Source organism: Eschrichtius robustus, chromosome 3 (genome assembly GCF_028021215.1).
Source record: "Eschrichtius robustus isolate mEscRob2 chromosome 3, mEscRob2.pri, whole genome shotgun sequence".
Taxonomy (NCBI): Eukaryota; Metazoa; Chordata; class Mammalia; order Artiodactyla; family Eschrichtiidae; genus Eschrichtius; species Eschrichtius robustus.
In genome coordinates, this window is record NC_090826.1 from 138,644,554 (window position 1) to 138,672,341 (window position 27,788).

Here is a 27,788-nt window from a genome sequence, read left to right on the forward strand (position 1 = left end):
TCCTTCTACTAACTTTGGGTTTTGTTTGTTTCTCTTTTTCTAGTTCCTTTAGATATAAGGTTAGACTGTATATTTGAGATTTTTCTTGTTTCCTTGTTTTCTTGTTTGTAGCTTGTATTGTTATAAACTTCCCTCTTAGAACTGCTTTTGCTGCATCCCATAGATTTTTTAGATCATTGTGTTTCCATTTTCATTTGTCTCCAGGTATTTTTAAAATTTCCTCTTTGATTTCTTCAGTGACCCATTTTTGTTTAGTAGCATATTGTTTAGCCTCCATGTGTTGGTGTTTTTTTGCAGCTTTTTCTTGTAGTTGACTTCTGTAGTCTCATACCATTGTGGTCAGAAAATGCTTAATATGATGTCAGTCTTCTTAAATTTATTGATACTTGTTTTGTGGCCTAGCATGTGATCCATCCTGCAGAATGTTCCATGTGCACATCCAAAGAATGTGATTTTGCTGCTTTTGGATGGAATATTCTATATATCTCTATTAAGTCCAGTTGGTCTGTGTCATCTAAGGCCAGTGTTTCCTTATTAATTTTTCTATCTGGATGATCTGTCCATTGATGTAAGTGGAGTGTTAAAGTTCCCTACTATTATTGTTTATAATAAAATCCATTATGTTTATTAATATTTGCTTTACATATTTATGTGCTCCAGTGTTGGGTGTGTATATATTTACAATTGTAACATCTTCTTGTTAGATTAATCTCTTTATCATTATGTAATATCCTTTTTTGTCTCTTGTTACAGTCTTTGTTTTAAGTCTATTTTGTCTGATATAAGTATTGCTAACCTAGCTTTCTTTTCATTTCCATTTGCATGGAATATCTTTTTTCCATCCCCTCCCTTTCAGTCTGTGTGTGTCTTTAGAGCTGATGTGAGTCTCTTGTAGGCAGCATTTAGATGGGTCTTTTTTTTTTTTTTAAATCCATTCAGCCGCTCTGTGTCTTTTGATTGGAGCATTACATTTAAAGCGGTTATTGATAGATATATACTTATTGCCATTTTGTTGATTGGTTCTGGTAGTTCTTTTTGTTCCTTTCTTCTTTTGCTCATTTCCCTTGTGATTTGTTGACTGTCTTTAGTGTTATGTTTGGATTCCTTTCTCTTTGTGTATATCTATTATAGAGTTTTGGTTTGGGGTTACCATGAGGTTTATATATAACTAACTCTCCCCCTTTTGCCCTTTCTCTCCCCCTCTCTTTCTCTCTGTATGTGTGTGTGTATATGTATATATATATATACACCCACACACACATATATGTAAAGTTTTCAAAGCATATATATATAGTTATTTTAAGTTGCTGATCTCAAGTTCAAACACAATGTAACAACCCTGCAGTTTTACTTCCTCCCCCTACCTCACATATAGTGTTTTTTGACATCATATTTTACATCTTTTTGTTTTATGTATCTCTTAACTACTTATTGTGGTTATAGATTATTTTACTACTTTTATCTTTTAACCTTCCTATTAGCTTTATAAGTAGTTGATCTACTACCTTCACTGTATGTTTGCTTTTACCAATGAAATTTTCCTTTTGTAATTTTTATATGTCTAGTTGTGGTCTTTTCTGCTTAGAGAAGTCCCTTTAACATTTCTTGTAAAACTGATGCTGAACTCTTTTGGCTTTTGCTTGTCTTTAAAACTCTTTATCTCTCCTTCAAATCTGAATTACAGTCTTACTGGATAGAGTATTCTTGGTTGTAGACATATATCATGCCACTCCCTTCTGGCCTGCAAAGTTTCTGCTGAGAAGTCAGCTGATAGTATTATGGGAGTTCTCTTATATGTAACTAGTTGCTTTTCTCTCTCTGCTTTTAAGGTTCTCTCTTTATCTTTAATTTCTGTCATTTTAATTATAATATGTCTTGGTGTGGACCTCTAGGTTCATCTTGTTTGGGACTCTTTGTGATTCCTGGACCTGGATATCTGTTTCCTTTCCCAAATTAGGGAAGTTTTCAGCTATTTACATCTTCAAGTAAGTTCTCTGCCCCTTTCTCTCTCTTTCTTCTCTTTCCAGGACCCCTGTATAATGTGAATGTTAGCATGCTTGATGTCCCAGAGGTCTCGTATTAAACTATCCTCATTTTAAAAAATTATTTTTTCTGTTCAGTTTGGGTAATTTCCACTACTTTGTCTTCCAGTTTGCTGATATGTTCCTCTGTATCATATAATCTACCGCTGATATTCTAGTGTATTTTTTATTTCCGTTATTGTATTCTTTAGCTCTGTTTGGGTCTTCTTTATATTTTATAATTCTTTGTTAAACTTCTCACTGTGTTCATCCATTCTTCTTCTGCATTTGTTGAGCATACTTATGATCATTATCTTAAACTCTTTATTTAGGTAACTTGCTTATATCCACTTCACCTAGTTCCTTTCCTAGGGTTTTGTCTTATTCCTTCATGTGGAACATATTCCTCTTTTTCATTTTGCCTAATTCTCTGTGTTTATATCTAAGTATTGGGTTAGTTTGTTCCATATCCTGCTCTTGGAAAGTGGCCTTATATAGGAGACGTCATGTGGGTCCCAGCAGCACACTCCCCTTTGGTCACCAGAGCTATATTCTATGGGGATGCCCCCATGTGGGCTGCATGGGCCCTTCTGTTGTGACTGTGCCCACTACTGTGGGTGCACTGGTAGGCAAGGCTGGCTCTCAGCCTGGTTGGTTGCCAGGCCCTGCCTTATGTGGTGGCTGGGGCCAGGTTCTGTGTCGGCTGGTTCTGTGGTGCCAGTCTGCTGGTGGTGGAGCTGGTTTCCAGCATAGCTGGCTGCATGGTTCTGGGTGTCCCAGGGCTGGTTCCAGCCTGCAGGTGGGAAGGGTTAGGTCCAGGCACAACAATCTGAATTTTCATTAGTATGTTTAGTCCATTTACATTTAATAAAATTATCAATATGTTTTGATTTTAGGTCTACCATTTTATTATTTTTCTATTCATTTCCCCAGCTTTTCATTCCTTTGCTCTTCCTTTCTTCTTTTAGTGTTACTGTTTTTTGGTAGTATTCTTTTATTATTTAGCATTCTTCTTTAGTAGCCTATTTTAATTTACTTATTACATTTTCATTGTATATGTATAGTTTTGTACTGATTACTCTAGGAATTACAATATACACCTTTGGCTTTTCACAGGGGACTTAATCAGTATTTACCACTTCAAGTGGAATGTAGGTATCTTACTACCATATAGGTCTTTACCCCTTCCCACCTCCTTTATTTTCTACTATGTATAATAACTATGTATATTGAGAATTTATAATGTTATATTTTTTGCTTTCCATCTTCAAACATTCTGAAAAATTCAAGAGGGGAATAGTCTATTATATTTACCCAGATATCTACTTTTTCTGTTGCTCTTCCTTTATTTCTGATATTCCAAGTTTCCTTCTGGTATCATCTCCTTTCTATTCAAAGAACTCCCTTTAGTGATTCTTTTAGGGCAAGTCTGTAGAAAACAAATTATTTTTGTTTTCTTCATTGAGAATGTATTTATTTCATCTGCATTCTTAAAGGATGCTTTTGCTGGATGTAGAATTCTAGGTTGCCAGTTCTTTTCTTTCAACCCTTTAAAAATTCCATTTCACTTCCTTCTAGCTTTCATGTTTTCTGATACAAGATGTGCAGTGTTGAAATTGTTTTTCCACTATAATAATGTGTAATTTTTCTTTGGCTTCATTCAAGATATTTGTTTCTCTTTAGTTTTCACCATGTTGATCGCAATCTATGTAGGCATGAATTTCTTTGAGTTTATCCTGTTTGAGTTTTGCTAAGCTTTTCAAATCTGTAGGTCTGTGTCTTTCCAAACCAAATTTGGGAAGTTTTCAGACAGATTTCTTCAAATAACTTTTCTGCACTGCATTCTTTTCTTCTTGGACTTTGACGACACAAATGTTAAACCTTTTGGTATTGTCCCATAGGTCCCTGAGGCTCTATTTTTGTACGTATGTTTGTTTGTTTTCCCAATTTTTTTCTCAGTTGTTCCGACTGGATAATCAGATTGGATCTATCTTCAAGTTTGTGCATTCTTTACTCTCATCTCTGTCCTGCTATCAAAAAGAGAGTGACAGAGCTCTATATTCAGTATAAAACGACCCTTCATTTAATTCCACTGTTTTTATTATATACTTGCACCGTCCTCAGCTTTACCCTCCAGAAGACCTCTAGTCTTCCAGCAGGAGGAAGAGGTGTAGTTTCCTGGGTTTTTTAAATAGGGGAGGGTACCTGGAGATCTAACTGCTTCTTACACAGACTTTTAACGAGAGCTCTTGCTTTCATTCCCACTTTACACCCTCAATTCCAAAAACTCTGTAGGAGCAATTCCTGAACTTTTGCAGTATTTATGGTATAAATTTGGGTTGACTCTCAGTTTTTCCTGCTCCAAGCTCAGGATTCCACTTTCTCAGGACTGCTTAATAAGTTGTCAGTTGTCTGATTCCCTGTATCCAGAACATAGGTGATGTTTTCTCCTTTTACATTCTCTTTGACTGTAAGTTTATACCTTAAATTATTTTATTTTGGTGATGTGTCAGGAGAGAGAGAGAGTAATAAATTATGTACTCGAACTGCCATCTTTACCTGGAGTTAGGAAAAATTGTAAACCTAAATTTCAAAATGTATCCATACAGGAACCATAAATTAAAGTTTTATTTGTCACCTGATACATTCTAGGATGAGATTCCCACTGGAATGCCATGCCTGGAGTCAGTAACCATAGGTGATGATATATGGGATGAGAACTGGTTACCTTTGCAGGCTGGAATGGGAGAAGGAAGTGATGCTGCCTCCCACTTATCTACCTCAAGCCTTGGTGGAAAGAAACCATATTCATCATGTAAAGAAATGCCACAGAAGGTTAGATCCTTGGGAAAACATAAAGCAAATCACTACTGCAAAAGGAAATATTAATGTAGTTGTCCAAGCCTCAAAAAAGCTATGCATTCTGCATTTCATAGGGATTAATCAGACAATAATTCAGAAGAATGTATTCCCACCCCCACCCCCCCACCAAAGATGGTAGTGTTAGGGATGGGGGCAGGATGAAGCAGGGGAGAGTAAACCATGGACTTACTGTGGCTATCTATCCTATCAATCATTATGATTTTTGTTTTACCGTTGGCACCTAGTCAAAGCCTTAGGATCTAAAAATAAAGTTTTCCCTAATTTAATTTTTATTGCATTGCCTTGTAATATTATGTCTGGATCTCTGCAGTGAGTGTATTTACTAATATTGGGCCCTATATATTTAAATTTTAATCTATTTTCCACCAGCTCTTAGAAAGAAGAAATATCAACACTTAAGTTGCCCCTTGTTATTTGTGCCATTTAAATACTGGATGATCATGAAAATCATCTAACCATGAAAACAGTATTGAAGAAAATACTACAACGAGAGTTGTGGGTTTTTTTATGTGATCTGTGTATTCAGAGGAATTCAGTGTATTGGGCATGGACCAATGAAGCAAGGGGGAAAACTCACACTGATATAGAAAGTTAATAAATATCTTTTCTTGTTTAGTATACATTGCCTCTTTGCCTTTACCTTGCCCAGGTTATCCTCCATTTGGATCATATGGCACTATATCTCAGTTTATTTTTGCAATTTTTTTCTCTACAGGATTGGTGTTTTTCTACACCCAAAGATATATGGGATGATTCATGGCAGCCTTCAGGTCTTGTGAGTGGAAAGAAAGAAGAAGTTCAAAACCTAGAAGGACTGGGTGCTCAAGAAAAAAATACTGGCACAACCAGAATTCAAAAGGTAAATGTCTAATGAATGTTATTGTGACAAGTTTTCATGAGGAAGTACTTTCATTTTTAGAAAGTAAAATTCTGGTTAATGATCCCTCTCTTAGCATTTGGTACAATACATATACATAAAAATGTATGTTTATTTAAAAATAAATTTCATTTAACTTACTATAGTTATTCATCTCTCCAGAAAAAAATTCTGAGACTAGAATTAAAAGATTGATTAAGCCTCTACGTTAGGGATAGAGAAAACAGGTATTTTTCACTTAACCATACATTTTAAGTTCTGTATCTGTCCTATCATCTAGGCCAGTTTTTTTCTTTTTGTTGCTTTGGCAGAAAACACTAACCCTGGAACAAAATCCGTTTGTTTTGTGTTTCTCCATCCTGAAAACAGCAGGACTATTTGTGTGAATCGTGAAATTTGGCTAACGGTCTCTGTACTTTTGTGCATTACGTTGAAAATGAAGCACTCAAGTCTAGGAGAATTGTTGAAAAGCAGATTTGTGGAAGATGAACCTTCTGAGTGATACATTTTCTACAGAATATGGTTACTTTGCATGAGATCATTGATAAAAGTATGCTGCATTACATAGAACAGTCTGTTCCAGAAATGTAGGTTACTTAAAGCACAGATTTAGCTTTAGGATAAAATAAACTTTTATATTTTGTTTCTCAGGTAGTTTTTTTTTAAGATATAATAGCTTTATTGAACTATAACTCACATACCATGTAATTCACTTCAAGTATGCAATTCAAATAACTTCTAGTATACACAGACTTGTGCAACCACCCGTATAATCCATTTTAGAACATTTTCATCACCCCTTCATAAAAAAACCACTATCCCTCTGGTATCTGGGTAATGCTGGCCTTGTAAAATGAGTTTGGGAGTGTTCAGTTTTTTGGAAGACTTTGAGAAGAATTGGTATTAATTATTCTTTAAATGTTTGGTAGAATTTTACCAGTGAAGCCATCTTATCTTGTGTTTTTCTTTGTTGGGAGGTTTTTGATTACTTATTCAATTTCATTACTAGTAATCTGTCTGTTCAGATTTTCTATTTCTTCCTAAATCAGTCTTGCAAGACTGTATGTTTCTAAGCATTTATCCATTTCTTTCAGGTTATTCAGTTTGTTTGTGTACAGTTGTTTGTAATGGTCTCTTAAAATCCTTTTCAATTCTGTGGCATTAGTTGTAATGTTTTTTCTTTTCTGATATCATTTGAGTCTTTTTTTCTTCATTAGTCTAGCTAAAGGTTTCTCAGTTTTGTTTATATTTTCAATACATAAAACAACTCTTAGTTTCATTGATTTTTTTCTTTTCTCTATTTCATTTATTTCTGCTCTAATTTTTACTATTTCCTTGTGCTAACTTTGGTCTTGGTTTGTTCTTCTTTTCTTAGTTCCTTAAGGTGTAAAATTGAGTTGTTTGAGATCTTTCTTCCTTTTTTAATGTGTTTTTAATGTTTTATTGCTAGAAACATCCCTCTTAACTCTTCCTTTGCTGCATCCCATAAATTTTGGTATACTGTGTGTTTTCATTTTTGTCTGTCTCAGAATATTTTCTAATTACCTTTGATCGTTTTTGACCCATTGGTTGTTTGGGAGTATGATGTTTAATTTCCCATATTTCTGACTTTAATCTTCCTTTTTGGTGGATATTCTCCATGAGTATTGAATTATAGAGTGGCACTGTTTTCTTTCAGTACTTTGAAGATGTCATTCCTTTATGTTCTGGCTTCTGTTGAATTGCCAGCTGTCAGTTACCATTGCTCCTTTGAAGGTATGTCTTTTTCTCCCCCTCTGGCTTCTTTTAAGATTTTTCTGTCTTTTGCTTTTAGCATTTTGATAATTATATATCTAGATGTGATTTCCTTTGGATTTATTCTGCATATGTATCACTGAGCTTATAAAATCAGCAGATTGATACTGTTCATCAGTTTCAGAAAATTCTGGTCCATTTATCTAATCAAACACTGCTTCTGCCTCATTATCTCTCTCCTTTCCTGCTGGCATTTCAGTTCTACATACTTTTTTCAGTTCTACTCACTTTTGGCTGAGTCCCACTTGGGCTCTGTTTTCTTGTTCACTCTCTTTTTTTCTTTTGCAATGCCTCTGTTTGGAGGTTTTATATTGATTCTTCCAGTGCACTAGTCCTGTCTTCTACAGGATCCAGTCTGCTGTTAAACCCACACATTGAGCTCTTAATTTCAAACATATTATTTTCCAGCTCTAGAATGTCCATTTGATTCTTTTCTTTATTTTATAGATTCCAGTTCTCCATTTAAATTCTCCATATTTTCCTCAATTTTGTCTGTAACTTCCATTTTCTTGAACATGTTAATCATAGTTATTTTAAAGTTTTTCACAGATAATTTCAGTATCTGAATTACCTTTGAGTGTGTTCTTACTGTCTTTTTTCTCTATTTGATCTTGTCATTTGATCCTGTTTTGGGCATTCAGGGGAGGGGAAAGACAGGCGGAGCATACCTCATGGTTCTTTTTAATTGAATGTTGAACATTATGGGTAAAAAATTAGAGAGGCTCTGGATGAGATAGCTTCCTCCAAAGAGGGTTCAGTTGTCTAGTGGCTGGCAGATACCAGCCAGTCACCTTCACACATATTGAGGCTTGGTTTAGGTTTGGTGAGGACTGCTGTATTTCACTTTTGTCCTTACTCCTTGGATGTGGCTCTTACTCCTAAAGCATGATTCTTTGGAGATCTCAGCTGAAAGCCTGAGGACTTTGTCAAAGCTCCTCCGCCTTCGTGGGGCTCAGACTCCATCCTCTGTCTCCTCAGCTTAATTGAGATATAACATACATACCATACAGTTCACCCATTTAAAGTGTACAATTCAACGGCTTTTAGTATATTCACTAGTTTACTAGCATATTGTGCCTCCATCACCATAAGAATTTCAGAACATTTTCATTATCTCAAAAAGAAACCCTGCATTCTTCAGCTGTCACCCCCACCCAATCTCCCCAACCCTCTTCCCCCCAGGCAACCACTAATCTTACTTTCTCTATTGATTTACTTATTCTTCAAGACATTTCATATAATTGGAATCAATACAGTGTGTGGCCTTTTGTGTCTGGCTTCTTAGCGTAATGTTCTCAAGGTTCATCATGTTGTATCATGTATCAGTACTTTACTTCTTTTTATGGCTGAATAATCCGTTGTATGGATAGACCACGTTTTGTTTATCCGTGTATCAGCTGATGGACATTTGAGTTGTTTCTGTTTTTCTGCTATTATGAATAATGCTGCTGTGACATTTGTGTATGTGTTTTTATGTGGACATATGTTTTCAGTTTTCTTAGGTATATACCTAGGAGTTGAATGGCTGGGTCCTATGGTAACTCTATGTTTAGTGTTTTGAGGAATTGCCAAACTTTTCCAAGCACTTGCACCATTTTACATTCCCACCAGCAATATAAGAGTGTTCCAATTTGTCCACATCTTTGCCAACACTTGATTTTTTTTTTTTCACACACACACACTGTATTTTATTTTTACAAGAGATAAATAGACTGACACCAAGCATTGTACATGGATGACCACAACAAAAGCAACAATGATTGCAATTACCAAACATGAAACACACTCATACTATGTCATAATATTGACATTCAGTCCAGTAATCCTCCACTGTAACAGCTCCTTTACTTTGCAGTGAAAATTGATTTGTATATTCTTTGCCTCTGAGTCCTTGTGGGATTTTTTTTTTTTTAATTCAAACAGAAAGTCACAAAAATTATACTCATCCTCATCAGTTCACTCAGTCCCATGTAATTAATTTTTTTTTCATCTTGATCTTTTGTTAGCACTTCTATGAGTTCATCAGTTTTTCATTAGAGTTCTGAAAATGCTTATTCATTCAGTTCAGCAGTACAGTCAGTTACCAGAAACCTGTACTTGTCAGAGTCTTTTCCATGAATTTCTTGAAGATGAAACCCTTTTGTAGGAACATATTTGCAAAATCATCAGAGTACACCCAGAACTGTCTGTAAATGACAAAAGACTTAAAAATGACCACGGTTAAAGATTTGATGAAAGTTCATAATAATGCAGTTGACAAGAAAATTAGTTATTTCTGAGATATACATTTTAAAGTAATAACTAGGATTATGACTTATAACATTATACCAGAACATATGATTTTTAGAAATTTCATGTAATGTCTGAAACATTTATATTAACATATTTCCATACAAATAACCCAATGAAAGTTTAGTATTAGTTGTTTTGTTTGTTTGTTTTTTTATACTGCATGTTCTTATTAGGCATCAATTTTATACACATCAGTGTATACATGTCAATCCCAATCGCCCAGTTCAGCACACCACCATCCCCACCCCACCGCAGTTTTCCCCCCTTGGTGTCCATATGTCTGTTCTCTACATCCATGTCTCAACTTCTGCCCTGCAAACCGGCTCATCTGTACCATTTTTCTAGGTTCCACATACATGCATTAATATACGATATTTGTTTTTCTCTTTCTGACTTACTTCACTCTGTATGACAGTCTCTAGATCCATCCATGTCTCAACAAATGACTCAATTTCGTTCCTTTTTATGGCTGAGTAATATTCCATTGTATATATGTACCACAACTTCTTTATCCATTCTTCTGTCGATGGGCATTTAGGTTGCTTCCATGACCTGGCTATTGTAAATAGTGCTGCAATGAACATTCGGGTGCATATGTCTTTTTGAATTACGGTTTTCTCTGGGTATATGCCCAGTAGTGGGATTGCTGGGTCATATGGTAATTCTATTTTTAGTTTTTTAAGGAACCTCCATATTGTTCTCCACAGTGGCTGTATCAATTTACATTCCCACCAACAGTGCAAGAGGGTTCCCTTTTCTCCACACCCTCTCCAGCATTTGTCATTTGTAGATTTTCTGATGATGCCCATTCTAACTGGTGTGAGGTGATACCTCATTGTAGTTTTGATTTGCATTTCTCTAATAATTCGTGATGTTGAGCATGTTTTCATGTGCTTCGTGGCCGTCTGTATGTCTTCTTTGGAGAAATGTCTATTTAGGTCTTCTGCCCATTTTTGGATTGGGGTGTTTGTTTCTTTAATATTGAGCTGAATGAGCTGTTTATATATTTTGGAGATTAATCCTTTGTCCGTTGATTCGTTTGCAAATATTTTCTCCCATTCTGAGGGTTGTCTTTTCGTCTTGTTTATGGTTTCCTTTGCTGTGCAAAAGCTTTGAAGTTTCATTAGGTCCCATTTGTTTATTTTTGTTTTTATTTCCATTACTCTAGGGGGTGGATCAAAAAAGATCTTGCTGTGATTTATGTCAAAGAGGCCAACACTTGTTATTATCTAGTTTAAAAAATTATAGCCATCCTAGTGGGCATGAAGTTGTATGTTATTGTGGTTTTGGGCTGTGCTTTTGATTGCGTAAGTTAATGTTTCAGAAATCATGAACATGTTTCTTGAAAATCTGCCACTAACCTCTAGTTCCATAAAGGTATATTTTCAGACAACTACGAGGGAGTCAGTAGTTGATAACTACAGAGGGATAAATCTGGTAGAGCAATGCTTCTCAAACTATAATGTTCATACAGATCACCTGAGAATCTTGTGAAAATGCAGATTCTGATTGAGCAGATCTGGTATGGGGACTGAAGTTCTCCATGTCTTACAAGCTTCCAGGTGATGCTGAAGCTGCTTGATGGTGAATCACATTTTTTTTTTTATAACTTTAATTAATTTATTTTTATTTTTGGCTGTGTTGGGTCTTCGTTTCTGTGCGAGGGCTTTCTCTAGTTGCGGCAAGTGGGGGCCACTCTTCATCGCGGTGCGCGGGCCTCTCACTATCGCGGCCTCTCTTGTTGCGGAGCACAGGCTCCAGACGCGCAGGCTCAGTAGTTGTGGCTCACGGGCCTAGTTGCTCCGCGCCATGTGGGATCTTCCCAGACCAGGGCTCGAACCCGTGTGGTGAATCACATTTTGAGCAGCAGCACTCTAAACCGCTGTTTAGAGGAAGAGACTCTTACTTTTCAATTAAGTGCTGAAGTTGACCACAGGTACTTGCTTTCAGTACTGGCATTCAAATTTAGAAGGCATTTACCTATGTTCTTTTTTTCCAGTGTGAAAAGCTGTGAGAATGCATTCAAATATGTTTTAACAATTTGCCTTTCTTCAAAATCATATTTATCAGGAAAGAAAAAAAGATACAGCTTTTAAAAAAACTGTTTCCGATTTTGATTGTTGTTAAACTACTGAAAATAGGCAGCAGGGCTTAGTGTAAAGAACGCCTGTCTGGGAGTTCTGTAATCTATGGCTTAGTCTTTACCACAAGTTTGAACAAGTTGGCTTTTGGGGCCTTAGTTTATCCATCTGCAAGGACTGATTTGGACTAATGATCTTTCCAGCTCTAAAAGTTTGCCATATTAATAGTTACTTAATTATTACTGAAGCTTTATTGAAAGAACCTCATTTTCAGTGAGAATAAACTTAAAGGGTAGCTAAAGCACATACACGAAGTTGCATAAATTAAGCAAAAATTTGAATCCGGCTCTTTGCTCTCCTGAAGTAGAATATTGTATGGCAGGGTAGCTATGTGGACTTTTAGAGTTTTCATTTTTGCTGCCAAATAAAGGGGCACGGCCATTTGTATATGACATAATTATATATCAGTCACATCCATGCCAGCCATGTTTGAAAATGTACAAGGTGTTTCGTAATGGAAGAAGAAAGGAATGCAAAAGGAATGCCAGCTGATATTAAATGTCTACTCCACAGCCTAAAGAACACACAAAGCTACATTTTCTGTTTGTATAAATTTTGTTTCCGTTTACCCTGGGCAGATCCCAGGCTGTCAGCCACTTAGGTTGGTTCGTCACGGCCTGGTCCTGATGGGGCCCACTTAATCGTCAGTGCCAGTTAGCATCACAGAAGACAAATTCTCTGAGTCACCGTAAACTGTAGCTATTTCAGCAGCGACTCTGTGGTAGGATATAGGATCTATTGATTAAAATTTGGCACTTCATTCACTTTAGCCCAAATCGAGGCTTTGTTTGGGAAGTTCATCTTTTCCTCTCAAACCCTGATTCTTAGTACTCCATTTTGTCACTTCTTCTGAGGAGCCTTCCTTTAAGTCCTTTGTGTTCTCCTAGCATGTTGTTGATGCTGCGGAATGCAGTTAATGCCTTCTTCATGGCCACCTGCAGCACGTGTACTGTTTCCCCAGCCGAGGACTGTGAGCTCCTTAGGGACAGGGACCGTATTTACTGGGGGGCGGTGTGATGGAGCAGAGAGAACATAGGCTAGCCTGAGTTCATCTCTCTGCCTTGTCGCTTACTGGTTGACATTGGATAACTTGGTAAGCCTCTTGTGAAAAAGCATTATGCTAAGTAAAGGAAGCGGTAATAAAGAAGATGTAACAACACCTAACCTAGAAAAACGTTCTGATGTTTCATTGAAGAAACACATGCCAAGAACCTAGCATTGTGCCTGACAATGAGTGCTCAGTGAATGTTATTTCTCTCATTTCCTGCCGTTCTTCCTTGGCAGCGCTCAGTACCATGTTTGCTCATAATATGCATTCAATAAATGCTTCTTGAATTAATGGTCACTAAGTTGGAGAAGGACTTGTTTTCCAGAGAGTATCTAGATTTTTTAAAGTGGGGAGTTTTATTTATTAATTATGATATGAAAATATTCTTTTGTATATAAGTAAGGAAACAAAATAGACTTAATTCTTACTGTTGAACTAACAGTTACTTTTCATGCTTTTGCCCCATTTTCCCCATTCTGTAGCAACCAGACTTAAAGAGTTCCTCAGATTCTCCCGCGTTGCCCGAATTGGAGGAGCTCTACATCTCTCTTATCCAGTCACAGCATTCAGCAGAAGGTGGCCAGTTTGAGCCTAGCAGTATTGAGACTCGGCCAGAGCAAATTCAGCTGTCCACAGCAGCGCTCAACTCAACTCCTGCAGTGGTCGCTTCCCCACAAAAACACTCTGGTTCAGGTAGGTTGACATACAGTTGACAAATGCAATGGTTTGCCATGTTGTTAAAAACCTTCATTTATCTTTTCAGAACATGACTTGAAAAATTGCTGATGTTAGCATTTGTCTGAACTCCTCCAATTGTTCCCTTTCACTTTGCCACTCTTCTTTTTTTTTTCTGCAATTTGGGGGGTGGCGGGGTCAGGTTTATGCACGGTAAAATTTGCCAGTTTTTAAGTGTACAATGCTATGAGTTCTGACCAATGTGTACAGTCTTGTAATAAGCACCACAGTCATGATAATAGAATATTTCCATCAGTCTAAAAGGCTTCCTCATATCCCTTTGCAGTCATTCCCTCCCCCTACTTTCTGGCTTCTGGCATGTTACTTTTCCTTTTCTAGAATTTCATATAAAGGGAGTCATACAGTATGTAGTTTTTATGTCTGATTTCTTTCATTTAGCGTGATTTTTAGAGATTCATTTATGTTGTTGCTGGTGTCTAAAGTTTGTTCCTATTCATTGTTGAGTAGTACCCAGTTGTATGGAAATACCGCAATTTGTTTTTCTGTTCACCAGATGACAGACATCTGGATTGTTTCCAGATTTGGGCCATTATGAATAAAGCTGCTGTGAGTGTTCACATACAGCTCTTTGTGTAGACATATGTTTTTTATTTCTATTCAGCAAGTACCTTGGAGAGGAATTGCTGGGTCATATGCTAACTGCATGTTTAACTTTTTTTTTTTTTTAATAAATCTATTTATTTATTTATTTTTGGCTGTGTTGGGTCTTTGTTGCTGCGCGTGGGCTTTCTCTAGTTGCAGCGAGTGGGGGCTACTCTTTGTTGCAGTGCACGGGCTTCTCATTGCGGTGGCTTCTCTTGTTGCAGAGCATGGTCTGTAAGCGTGTGGGCTTCAGTAGTTGTGGCACACGGGCTCAGTAGTTGTGGCTCTTGAGCTCAGGCTCAGTAGTTGTGGCGCACGGGCTTAGTTACTCCACGGCACGTGGGATCTTCCCGGACCAGGGATGGAACCTCTGTCCCCTGCATTGGCAGGCGGATTCTTAACCACTGCACCACCAGGGAAGCCCCTGTTTAACTTTTTAAGAACTGCCAAAATGTTTTCCGAAGTGGCTGAACCATTTGGTAATTCACACCAGCGATATACGTAAGTTCTGATTGCTTCATCTTCTTGGCAACATATTATATCGCCAGTCTTTTAAAATTTTACCATTCTAGTGGGTATGTGGTGGTATCTTATTGTGGTTTTAATTTACATTTCCCTGTTTGCCAGTGATGTTGACTATGTTTTCATGTGTTTATGTACCATCTGTATATCTTCTTTAGTGAATTGTGCATTTTTATTGGATTATCTTCTTTTTATTGATTTGTAAAAATTCTTTATTCTAGATACAAAACCTTTGTCAGATACATCTGTTGCAAATATTTCAGGTATGTGGCTTGCCTTTTCATTTCCTTAACGGCATCCTTGGGAGAGCAAAAGTTTTCCTTTTGATGAAATCAGATTTGTTGATTTTTTTTTCCTTTATAGTTTGAACTTTTTGTGTCCTATTTAGAAATCTTTCCTAACTCAAGTAACTAAGACTTTCTCTTACATTTTCTTATAAAAGTTCTATAGTTTTAGGTCCTGCATTAGGTCTGTGATCTAGTTTGTTAATTTTTGTGTATGGTGTGATGTAAGGATCAATGTTTATTTTGATTACGTATAAATATTCAGCTGTTTCAGCATGATTTATTGAAAAGACTGTCCTTTCTCCATTAAACTGCCTTGATGTCTTTGTCAAAAGCCAATTAAGTTGTATATGTGAGGGTCTATTTCTGGACTTTCATTCTGTTCTATTACTATTACGTGTGCCTTTGTACCACTGTCTTGATTTTTGTGGCTTTATAGTAAGTCTTGAAATCATATAAATTTGTTCTTCTTTTTCAAATTGTTCTGGCTATTCTAGGTCATATTCCATATGAATTTTAGGATTAATTTAATTTCTACCGAAAGCCTGCTAAAAGTTTTATTGGGATTTTTTTTTAATCTCTAGATCAAGTTGGGGAGAAGTGACATGTTAACAATATTGAGCCTTCTGATCTATGAGCATAATACAACCTTTTCTTGTTCAGTGTTTAATATGTTCTTTTCCCATCCAGTATATTTTTCATCTCAGAAGTTCAATTTATAATCTCTAGGGTTTGGTTTGGGTCTTTTTTATATCTTCCATCTTTCTCTTCAGCATACTCATCATTCACTTCTTGAATACTTGGAGTGTTCTTTTTTTTTTAAATTTATTATTATTTTATTTATTTATTTATTTATTTTTGGCTGTGTTGGGTCTTCGTTTCTGTGCGAGGGCTTTCTCTAGTTGTGGCAAGCGGGGGCCACCCTTCCTCGTGGTGCGCGGGCCTCTCACTGTCGCGGCCTCTCTTGTTGCAGAGCACAGGCTCCAGACGCGCAGGCTCAGTAGTTGTGGCTCACGGGCCTAGTCGCTCCGCGGCATGTGGGATCTTCCCAGACCAGGGCTCGAACCCGTGTCCCCTGCATTGGCAGGCAGATTCTCAACCACTGCGCCACCAGGGAAGCCCCTTGGAGTGTTCTTATGACAGCTATTTTAATACCCTTGTCTTGTGATTCTAGCATATGTGTCATTTCTGCATTCTGTCATCTGTCATTTCTGAATTGTCTTCTACTGATTGGTTTTTCTCTTAATTACAAGTCATATTTTTCTGCTTCTTTGTATATCTGGTAATTTTTTATTGGATGGCAGATGCTGAATTATATATTGTTGGCTGGATCTCTTTTTCTTCCTTCCTCCCTCCCTCCCTCCCTTCCTTCTTCCTTCCTTCCCTCCCTCCCTGCTGTCTATGTATAATTTATTGGGGGGGGGTAGGAATGTAATTAAATTACCTGAAATTGGTTTGATTATTTCTGTGTTTATTTTAGGTTTCATTAGGCTGATTTAGAAAAGCCTTAAGTCTGTTGGCCCTGCTAGGCAGTACCTTTCTGAAGGTATCGATGGGACTTGGTGTCCTATGTGTTAGGATGTCTTTACACCATAGCTGGTGGGAACACAAACTATTTTGCCCCAGTATAAAATGCCTAGTGATTGTTCTGCCTACTCCTTTCAGGTAGGTTTTCTCCCTGGCCTTGGTGGTCCCCTCACATACGTGAGCCAGATCGCTGCCCAGCCTAAGGCTCAAAGCGACCTCTGCAGGTCTCCAGCTTCTTTTCTCTCTGCAGCTGCCTCGTCACTTGTACTTTTCCCCCACGAATTCCAGACACCTGGCCTCCATGAGTTCCAAACTCTGTCTTCTCAGCACAGTGAGACCTCCAGGGTCACTGTGGACTCTCCCTCCCTGTACTGCAGCCTGGGCTTTATTTTGGCAGTGAGCTCAAGCACGTGTAGGGCTCACTTTGTTTCCCATCTCTCAGGGAGCACTGTCCTCTGAGCTTGTTGTTCAGTGTCTGAAGGCTGTTGTTTTATATACTTTGTCCAGTTTTTCAGTTGTTTAAAGCAGGAGAGATTATTTTTCAATCCCTGTTTAATTAGCATCATGTCTGGAAGCAGAAGTTTTGCTACTCTTTTAAATTCTTTCATCATGTGTCCCTGCTTTCATGTTTTTATACCTTTTAAAATCTGAGATCACCAATGACTTCCTGTAAAGCCCCATTATTTCACTAGAACTCACTGTCTCTTTTCCACTCTAGTGGGCATTAATTATAGTCTTGCGGTCAGAGTTTTACTTTTTAGAATACCCTGTAAAATCCTCCTTAATTTAATTTATCATAAATGTATGGCACATGTACCACATGCTACTGCTGCTAGATGCAAAGATGAATAAGATATTGGATTATGCCTGATTTTTTTCTGAATTTTTGAAATCTGTAATTTTAAGGTCTAGAGCGGTGCTTTTCAGAATGTAGTCAGCATACCGGTTACTAGTCTGTGAAGCATTTGTGATGATGGACAACACAATAGCACATTGTTTAGCTCCCCTAGATTTTTTTTTGTCCTAAAGGAGGACTTTCTTGAAGGAAGCAGTGTGTTGGCTTAGATGTTGGCAAAAGCTCCTTCTCTCATTGTAGGCAGGTTCAAACAATTCATAGACCAGCTCCTTCAGTAGCCCTGGTCTAGAGTACACATGTGAGGATGCTAGTATCCACTTCCGTGGCTATTAAGAACTCTCAGCATGGAGTTCCCAGCAGTTTATTCCATTGAAAAGATGATTTCTTCTTAGTTAAACTAATTCCCAAGGAATTCTTTTTGTGGCTGATAATTGGCTTTTGGAATTTCTTAGCAAACACAGTCTTGGTCAGTTTTGTTTTTATGCTGGCAGACTTGGAATTGGAACCACTTTCGCAATAGAGAAGGCCCATGGGACACCATTTTGCTCACTGCTGAGAGGAGGAAGTAAGGGAGCTTAAGGATTCTTCCCTGGAATTGGAATTATATCCAATTTATTTTTTTGACGTCCTAGAAAGAGATCTTCCCTTCCTTATTCACAAGTACATATTTTTTCCTCTCTTCTTTGCCCTCATCCTGACAAGATTCATTTTATCTCAGTGCATGATCCCCCATCCTCATCTCCTTTCCATTTTTTGACTGGTTTCTGAGTCTCTTTCTCTCTGATTTGCCATTGGTAATTGGCACCACGTAACCAGAAGATGGTTGTAACACACGTTAGTAAAGGTCTAGAATGGGAGGGTGTGAAAACCTCTTGAAAAGACCTGTGTTTTCTTTCTTTTTCAGTGGAAAGCTCTCCAGAGAGCCTAGAGAATGAAGATTTTTCTAGTAGCCATGCTATTACAGTGTTCAAAGATAAGAGTCAGGGAGCCATGGACCAGCTGTCTTTGATTTTGTCTCCTGAGCACCAGATTTCTCAGAAGCTCTACATTCCTCGAAGCACAGCCACTGCTGCCTTAGGAGCTGCTGCGCGGCTAGCCACATCCAGGAGCCTCCTGCACTGGTACCCCAGTGTGAAAAGGATGGAAGCATGAGAGAGCGGGAGGATAAAATAAACTAGATGCTTAGGGCATGGTGACCTCCCAGGCCAAAAGAAGAAGGAGGTATTGAGACAAAGTAGTATTTTGATGGTTGATGCTTGTGTCTTTCTGTGTGACTCTTCATTAGCTTTGTTATGCTAACAGTCCGCTTTGTTGTGTAAGTATTGATGTTTAATGTTAATTTTCATTTTTATGGATGTTTCTTTTTCTGTATGGTTTTGTTCACCTTTGCTCAGTGTAGTAGTTTAAAGGATTTTTTGTGTTTCTATAAATGTTTTTCTTGTATATATCGTGACTGATAAATGTAAACTGAAAAACGAATGTTTTGTGATCCATATGCAATAAGACAAAAATTCTCACATCCCTATCTCCAGAAAAAGGATGTCTGAATTTTAAGGCTGCTTTTTCTCATTTGAAAACTTCTATATCATAGAGAGAATCTAGGGCTCCAATCTTTACCATCATTATTTCTTTGAAATACTAGGATCAGTAAGAAAATCCACACCATGAAGCTTTGGTCATGTGAACCCTTTTACATTTAAAAAAAATTAAGCTGTCTTTCAGCATAGGCAATTTCTTGAAGACTAACAACAAAATTATAGAGACCGATTGTTGAAACTTAGCTGAGCCATCTCTGTAAGTCGTCATAGTTCCCTGGAGCCTTAATGTAACAGTAGTTAAACAGTGGTATTGTTTAAGCATTTATATAACATGATGTTCTCTGAAGTCCAATTTATTATGTGACATTCTGTTTAGCTTATAGTATAAACCATCAGGAGAAAAGACTGAAAGGTGAAATTAAAGAATGTGAGTGATACACATTTCTTTGTGATAAAATACCAGACTTATACCCGAATGTAAAAAATCCAACACAGAAGCATTTCTTAGTGGTAAAATCAGAGAAAGAGGTGTGAATTACTGGCACGCTGCCTATGACTAGGTTCTCACCCTTTAGCCCCTCTTCTAAGGCCTCCTGTTTTGGCGTTAAATGGCAGAGCTGGCCCCTAGTTCCTTTCTCTCTTTCTACAATAAGGAATGTCACCTCTTTCCTTCTCAGTTACTTAATCAGCAAAATGTCCCCTGAGGAAGGGAGTGAGATGAGAGTAAATATCAGAGTGCATTTAAATGTAGAGTATTACTGGTTGAAACTTCTTTCTTAGAATGAAGTGATCATGAAACAAAATTTAACCCAAAGTCTCTAACTACTGAGTGTTTTGGTTTAAAAACCTTAGAGAAAACATGTTAAATGCAGTAAAATTTTAAAATCCAGATTTACCTTTAATTCCAATATATCTATAAGAATGGTGGTATACTAATTGACCAAAAAACTGTAGTCTGGAAACATCAGTGATAGTTGACCCAGAAAGAACAGGTTTCCCATTTGGGTTTTTGTGATTTTCCATCAGACATCTTTATTGGAGAAGACAGTTGAAGAGTTATATGGAGGGTCAATGAACAGTTAAATATCACATGACAGTTAAATTTCGTATGTGATACTCAACCGTGATATGAACTGGAAAAGCTGTTTTTCATATAAGTTTAGATAATTATCCACAATTTGTTTCTAAAGAAGAAAATTCATTTTGGATGATGCTTCTTAGAATTCATTCTTTAGAGAAGAAACCCAGAATATTGAGTTATATTCATCACTTCTCCAGATGGACAATCATTGGGTTTCCGGCAGGGTGAATCTGGTAGAAGCAGTATTTACATATTTAGTAGGTCAAACTGTAACCCTCTCTATAACGGCACAAAACTACCAGCAAGAACTCTACCAACACTGGGTAACCTGACAGCAACTAATTTCACACTTTGCCAGTTAGATGGGGATAATGGAATCACTGTGCTAATAAGGCTCTTTCAGAATCCTATCCATTTGCAAATGGCCAGATAGAGAATCATTTAGACAGACCCATGTCAAACTAATGAGTGTCAACACACTTTGACAGAAGCCTATTTAGTAATGAATAGTTAAGATCCTATTTGAATTAGCAGAGTGAAGAATGAACCTTTGGAGGCTCGTACATTTTGACTACTTGACTTTGACTGGGACAGCCAATCTGCCAATATGTTTCCCTACCTTCTCCCAAAAGGTGCGCTTTGTTTGGTAGTTAACTGAAATAGCTCAAAGCATCAAACAAATTTAATAGATCATTTGAAAATGAATAAATAGGTTTCTGTATATGGGCAGGAACAGCAATAAGAAATGCTCAAAAGATCGGGAGATGCTCGTGGTTTAGGGTTAATTATATTTTATTGTCAAAAGATGGGTTGATATCTACTATACTTAGAACAGGTCCCCCCCCCATATTTTTGGTGTTAAGAATCTATTAGAAGTAGTGACGGTCCCCGAGAAATGTTGACTGGGAAGTGGGGGCCTGAGGTGTGTGTTGAGGGAATGGGGGTGAGAACACACAGGAGAATCCTGGTTGTAAACTCCTTGGGGGTGGAAGAGAGAGTGGCTTTACTATTAGCCACTCAGGTTTTAACTCCAGTGGCTTGTGCCAATACCCCTCTCCCATCCAAAAACACACCATGGGATATCAAAAGAGGGCCATTCCAGCTGAGTGAGCCATGCCTTTTCCCTCTCACTCTCACACATTTGAGATGCCAGTTGTCCATTTCAAGGTATGTGGATAACTAGAGACTTCTGCCTGCAGTCAGACTATGTCTAACCTAAAGACTTAGAATTGTAGAATTTTGGTGTAGAAGGGACCTCAGATGAGGAAATTTGAAACCTAGAAAGACTGACTTGCCTATAGTAACACAGCTTAAATTCCCATTTCTGCTGACTCCTAGCTCCTCAGGGCCCTTTCCACAGGAAAATATTGCAACACCATCTTGTGTCATGTAAATGATTTGATGCCAGAAGACACAGTTTGGGCATAAGTCCAAAAGAATGGTGGTTCTCATAGATAGCTGAGCAACCCCTGGTGTTGGTGGGGAGAGGGATTGATTTACAAAGATCTCATATTTTTGAATGTGGATAGATTAAATAACAGTGGGCCAGTTATACAGCTGAAGAATCTGAATGGGGGGGGGGGGGCGGGAATCTTCGGGGGTGAGAAACTAAAATCTTTCAGAGCAGTCCTTCTGAGGCTTCCTATTAACATCTATACTAGGTAGCAAGGCCTTTCTAACAAACTTTTCATATCTTTTCAGAATTAAATTCATTTTACTTATGTATACAGTGCCACATTCATAATTTTGCAGGAGCTAAGACATTTAAAAGATTTCATTTCTGATAGCTCATTCAGATCTTGACGTTTTCCAAGATGCCAGCCAAGGCGCCTGTCAACTAGATCTGTCCGTGTGCTTTGAACACAGCCCTGTTCCTAACAGGTGTCATTTGTCTCATTTAGTCAGTCACCAGTTGGCCTAGTAAGTTCTTGGTGTCATTAGCCTTTTGGAACCAGAATACTTTAAACTCTGCCATTCTTAACCACGTAGACAGAAATTGTTTTAACTTCTCAGGCAAGGACTTCTCTAACTTTAGGATTATCATTGTGTGCCACTTTTCACATGAAATTGAGTGTTTGACATACCCCAAAACTGAGTAGAGAATTTATTCATAGCTAAATTGTCTTGGTTATAAGCATAGATTTCAGGAAATGCTTTTATCTTTCTGTTTGGTGTAAACTTTGTTTTATATTTCTGTTAAATTTTTTTGATGTTTTTTAGTTTATGGAAAAATGGTTATATAGGAAACAATGTTTACTTGATTATTGCTTCTTGGTGCAATTTAGATAAATAATTTGATGAGGAAACCAAAATATTACTCTATTTCTGCCTTCTAAACTTATGTTATGGAACTAATGGGAAGTTATTGGGCTCAAAGAATTACGATTAGCCTAATCTTTGGAGTTTGTAACAGCATTTTGTTTGATTTATTTAAATATTTATGAAGTTGGAATTTGTTTTGTCAAAAATGTCTAGGTGGTTTTTTTTTATAGTTTTTGTTGTGATAATTCTGCAGGAACGAAAATTTCACTTAAATATGTGACCCAAAGAGCTTAGTTGAGTAAAATACAAAATCTCCTTGTGTAGTTGTGAAAACAAATATTTGACATTCTTCTTGACCAAAATATAGGTCTTCATCTTTGGCATGACCTCTTTATTCTTCAAGTACTTTGGCCTTTGTAAACCTTTGCTGTATTGTAAATACTTTTATTCCATGAAATTGGAGATTCATTCACACTGGAGCCTTTTCTTAAGTACCCGGCAGCCACACTTCAAAGACTTGTTTTCTTTCTCTCCTTCATAGCAACGGATCAAACCCTTCTAAGCCATCTTCCAGTTTCTTAAATTCTCTTTTGAGACTATTCCACACATGAATTCCAAACCTAGTCCCATCTTGCTGTGACTGTAATTCAGTGCTCTTTCAGTCGCTTCCTTGATTTCCTGGTTCCACATTCAGAGTCTGCTGCAGTAGCTCTTCTGCCTCGAGCAGAGTATTTCCAGGTGGTTCTCAACACCATTTAAGTGATGTTTGGTACAAACTGTTCCTTAATCTGTCATTCCACAGGACCACAGGTGGAAACCAAAGACTGAGCTCAGTTCATTTCTTACTACAACAAATGACTCCTTGACAAAAGCCTCCTGTTACTACAGTGTTGTTACTCATATATTCTGATGAAAAACCTCTTCTTATACCATGTATATGACAATACCTGTCAATTAAATAAGACTGTGTATGAACCATTTAGAATACTGTTAGGCAAAATATATCCCCACAGGATGTTCCATATTTCCTCCTCACAGTACCTTCCTCTTTAACAGATACTGGTCTTTCCTTTTGCTTAGAAGGATGAAACTTAAGTAGATATACATGATATGGGCCAGAGCCACAAGTTTATCCTTTCTTTTCTGAATTTTAAAAGTAATAACATTCCTTTACTCATCTGGAGTGGGGCAGAGGCCTGTCAAATTCTACCTCCTAAATGTCTCATTAGTCCACCTATTTCTCTGTAGAGCTGCTGCCACCACCTTAATCGAATTGAGAGGAGAGGGGTAGAACATCTGGCTATAATTAAGTGATAACATCCTTCTTACATCTCACATTTCAGGCAGTGGAACAACTGTTTATGATCAAGTAGACTGTTTTTCAACAACTGTTTCTGCAGTTGATGCAGATTTATCTTTGCTAAACTGTTTGGATTCAGAAATATAACTCCACCAAAACTTTTTGGTCTTTATTTGGTTTCTACATGGAATTGACCCAACAGTTGACTGACTTTACCCAGATTGATGAGGCTCAGCAAAGTTGCCTCAAAACTTGTGTTAAGGGAAAAATGGTGAGTTTTACAATAAAAGCCAAATCAGTTCTAGCAAACATCATGTAATTATCAATAAACCCGCATTCTGTACTGGCTTTGCTTAGAATCTTTTCAGATTTACAAAGTCATTCAACTTATTGTGGAAATTAGTTTTTGATATAAATTCTAGAGTTCTGCAGAATGTTTATCAAGTCTCTTGGCCAAGTTGAATGAAATTAACGCTCACTGATGCTACCTTGTTCTTGTACCAGATCATAAGCATAGAATACTCTTGAGACATAATCTTATTAAAGACCATTTGCTTGGACTTCCCTGGTGGTGCAGTGGTTAAGAATCCGCCTGCCAATGCAGGGGACAGTGGTTCGATCCCTGGCTCAGGAAGATCCCACATGCCGTGGAGCAGCTAAGCCTGTGCGCCACAGCTACTGAGCCTGCACTCTACAGCCTGTGCTCCGCAACAAGAGAAGCTATCGCAATGAGAATCCCCGCACCACAACGAAGAGTAGACCCCACTTGCTGCAACTAGAGAAAGCCCGTGCGCAGCAGTGAAGACCCAACATAGCCAAAAAATTTAAAAAACTTTAAAAAAAATATTCCCTGTCATTACCAAGAATGTGATTGTGGCACATGAGAAGATTTACATTAAAAAAAAAAGAAAAAAAACATTTGCTTGAACAACTTGGCAGAATCATCTGTTTGACGTGAATGTAATGTTTAAGAATTTCCAAGTTCTATATGCTATGCATCAGTGATCCCTAACCATTTATGGGGTCATTAACTTTATTTTAAATAAATGTCAAACACTGAGGACTGTCTCCCCAGAAAGTGCCTGTTCATACAAAATTGTTCCCTATTTTTTAGGAGTCTGTGACTCAAACCCACCCTACACATTCGTGAACAGGAAAATTGCCCTCCTCCCTGCCCCCCCACTTCCACCCCTGGTGTCCCTGCCACCATCCCCTAGTTGCCTCAGATATAAACCTAGGAGCAGAATCATTCTTGACTGCTCCCTGCCCTTCGTCCCACATCCAGCCCGTCATAAAGGGCTGTCAAATTCTACCCCTAAATATCTCACCAGTCCTTCTATTTCTCTGTGGAGCTACTGCTACCACCTTAGGCGAAGCCACCTTCATGTCTTTTCTGGCAGGTGGTAGATGTTCAGTACATTTTATTGAGTGAATGAATAAGTAAACAGGACAGAGAATAAGATATAATTAAGGTCAACTGAAATCTTGATCTCTTTTCTACAAGGTTATGTTCTGAATGTCTATTAAACAGAAGCTTTTACTGGGAAGAGTCTAATCAAATACGAGCAAACAGCCCATTTAAACTTTGCTTTTCGAATTGAATAAGGAGCACATCCTTCAGGTAAGACAACTGAGTAGTAGAAGGACCAGAGATATTTTGTCCAGGTCACTCTTCTGCACAAACCGTATTTGGTTATTTTCCTGGTTTGGCTTGCGAAAGAAAGTGCCAAAATAAAAAAAAAATTTTTTAAGTTCAACATTTGCAGCTTCTCAGCAACCAGCCTCTTAGCCGTCTCTCAGAAAAATTTGATTTACCAAATTGGCTCCTTTTAGTTTATCGTTCTTTATTCTTGGAGCCTCACCTCTGACTTCCCATCTTATTTTCCAGAAAATTCTTTCAGCACCACAGACTCCAGTTCAGTATTCAAACAAAAGAAACTGATTTAAAAGTGTTCTTCAGGGTTAATATATTAATTTGGACATAAACTGCTTTTGTGGACTTTCTGGTGGCCTCTTAGTTGGGGCTAAATTGAGTTGTGTAATGAGAGAGAGGGAGAGAGGGGGGCAGGCTTGTGACAGCGCTATGTATGGTGCCAAATAATGGCCTCCAGGGGCAAAAGCAAAATGAAAGACACCAGAGAATCCACTCTTCTTACCCAGAACCTCCTTTTTAGTTTTTGGTGACTTTTATGCCATTAATACTTTTTAAGAATATATTGACTTGGAAGATTAATATTGTGAGGTTTTCCTGTTTTGAATTCAGTGTAGTGATTTGCAACTAAAGAAACGAGCAGGGAAACTGCCACCAGCTTTAAACTTGTTAGATGGCAAAGGTTAAATTAAAGATTCACACTGAAAGATAAAATGTTTGTGACTGACCGTTACCGACATTACAGAGCCCACAGGAAGGGCAGCAGTTTGCCATCCTGGCCCTGTGTTTTAATCACCTGGAGGAGTTTTCAAAAACGTCCCCAGCTTGGACCACATCATCCTCCAAAGGTTCTGGTTTTATTGGTCCCAGGTGTTCCAATGAGCAGAAAGGGCCGAGAACTACTGTGCAGGAGGATAATCCCAACTCCAAGAAAAACTACACACCGTGCCCTGACTTTTCTCACCATAAGCTTTAAAGTTTAAAGTGATGGTTCTTCAGGGAGGGGTTAGAGGAGGCTGCTGTCCAACTTTTTCAAACTACTCCTGCTGCCCGTTCCTGCCTGCCCATCTCCTCGTCCTTTGCCTCATCTGACAGAGCCCACCATCCCCACCCCCCACTTTCCCTCCCATGCACAGATACGTGAGCCACTGTGACAGACTGGAGGGTTTTATCCCTTGGAAACACTGGCCTGGGAATGAGGAGTTGAGAACTATTGTGTTAGAAAATGATTTTTATTTTAAATAAATAGGGTGCTGATTGACTACTGAATTTTAAATTTTAATTGTAGTAAGAACACTTAACAGGAGGTCTACCCCCTAAACAGATTTTTCAAGTGGACAGTACCACATTGTTAACTATAGGCACCATGTTGTACGGCAGATCCCTAGAACTTAGCTGTGTTACTGAGGTTTTAACCCCGTGGATTAGCAACTCCCCATGTCCCCCAAAATGATCTTATTTTGGTCATCTGATATCTAAATCCCAGGTTCTTTGATCTCGCATGGTGGCATTTTCCCACTAAATGTTGTAAAGATTTAATGTGGGACACGGCCCCCAGATGCCATCTTGGATGCAGTGTCCTTCACCCAACTTCTGCACACGCCCGCCTGAGCTGAGGTGCTGGCAGCAGCCATTCCGCACTAGGAACTCCGGTCGGAAGAGCCAGGTGCAAGGCCTCTGCACGTAGCCCCCTGTGAGCAAGTGAAACCCGACTAAGCACAAAGGAAAAAAAAAAAAAAGCCATCTCAGAGCTGTGACTATTTTCAAGGCTACTGTTTTTCTCTGTGGAACACTGCCTTTGGAGCAAAACAAGGAAGAAGCAGATGATACTAATGTGCAGCGCAGAAGGATGGCCACTGCAGGCCAGCTTCTCCAACTCTGAAGGCACTCCAGCCATGTGGCTGACAGGGTCTTGGTGTTCCGGCCGGGTGTGAGGCCTGAGCCTCTGAGGTGGGAGAGCCGAGTTCAGGACATTAGACCACCAGAGACCTCCTGGCCTCACATAATATCAGTCAGCAAAAGCTCTCTCAGAGATCTCTGTCTCAACGCTAAGACTGAGCTCCACTCAATGACCAGCAAGCTACAGTGCTGGACACCCCATGATAAACAAATAGCAAGACAGGAACGCAACCCCACCCATTAACAGAGAGGCTGCCTAAAATCATAATAAGGTCACAGACACCCCAAAACACACCACCAGATGCGGTCCTGACCACCAGAAAGACAAGATCCAGCCTCATGCACCAGAACACAGGCACCAGTCCCCTCCACCAGGAAGCCTACACAACCCACTGAACCAACGTTACCCGCTGGGGGCAGACACCACAAACAACGGGAACTACGAACCTGCAGCCTCCGAAAAGGAGACCCCAA

General features: G+C 38.3%; 1 protein-coding gene across 3 annotated transcripts in view; it reads left to right on the forward strand.

The window, feature by feature from the left end:
* The window catches only part of TDRD5 (tudor domain containing 5), a 103,480-nt gene extending 84,628 nt beyond the window's left edge, over positions 1-18,852 (forward strand). For 2 of the 3 annotated variants that reach the window (XM_068538396.1, XM_068538397.1), the window contains exons 15-19: positions 4,674-4,856; positions 5,620-5,763; positions 13,539-13,749; positions 15,138-15,179; positions 18,488-18,852. In XM_068538396.1, the coding sequence (XP_068394497.1) occupies positions 4,674-4,856; positions 5,620-5,763; positions 13,539-13,749; positions 15,138-15,179; positions 18,488-18,735 (828 nt within the window). In that variant the 3' untranslated portion in view covers positions 18,736-18,852. The remainder of the gene's footprint in view (positions 1-4,673; positions 4,857-5,619; positions 5,764-13,538; positions 13,750-15,137; positions 15,180-18,487) is intronic. The other variant, XM_068538398.1, reaches the window with a different exon arrangement.
* The last annotated feature ends 8,936 nt before the right edge of the window (positions 18,853-27,788 follow it).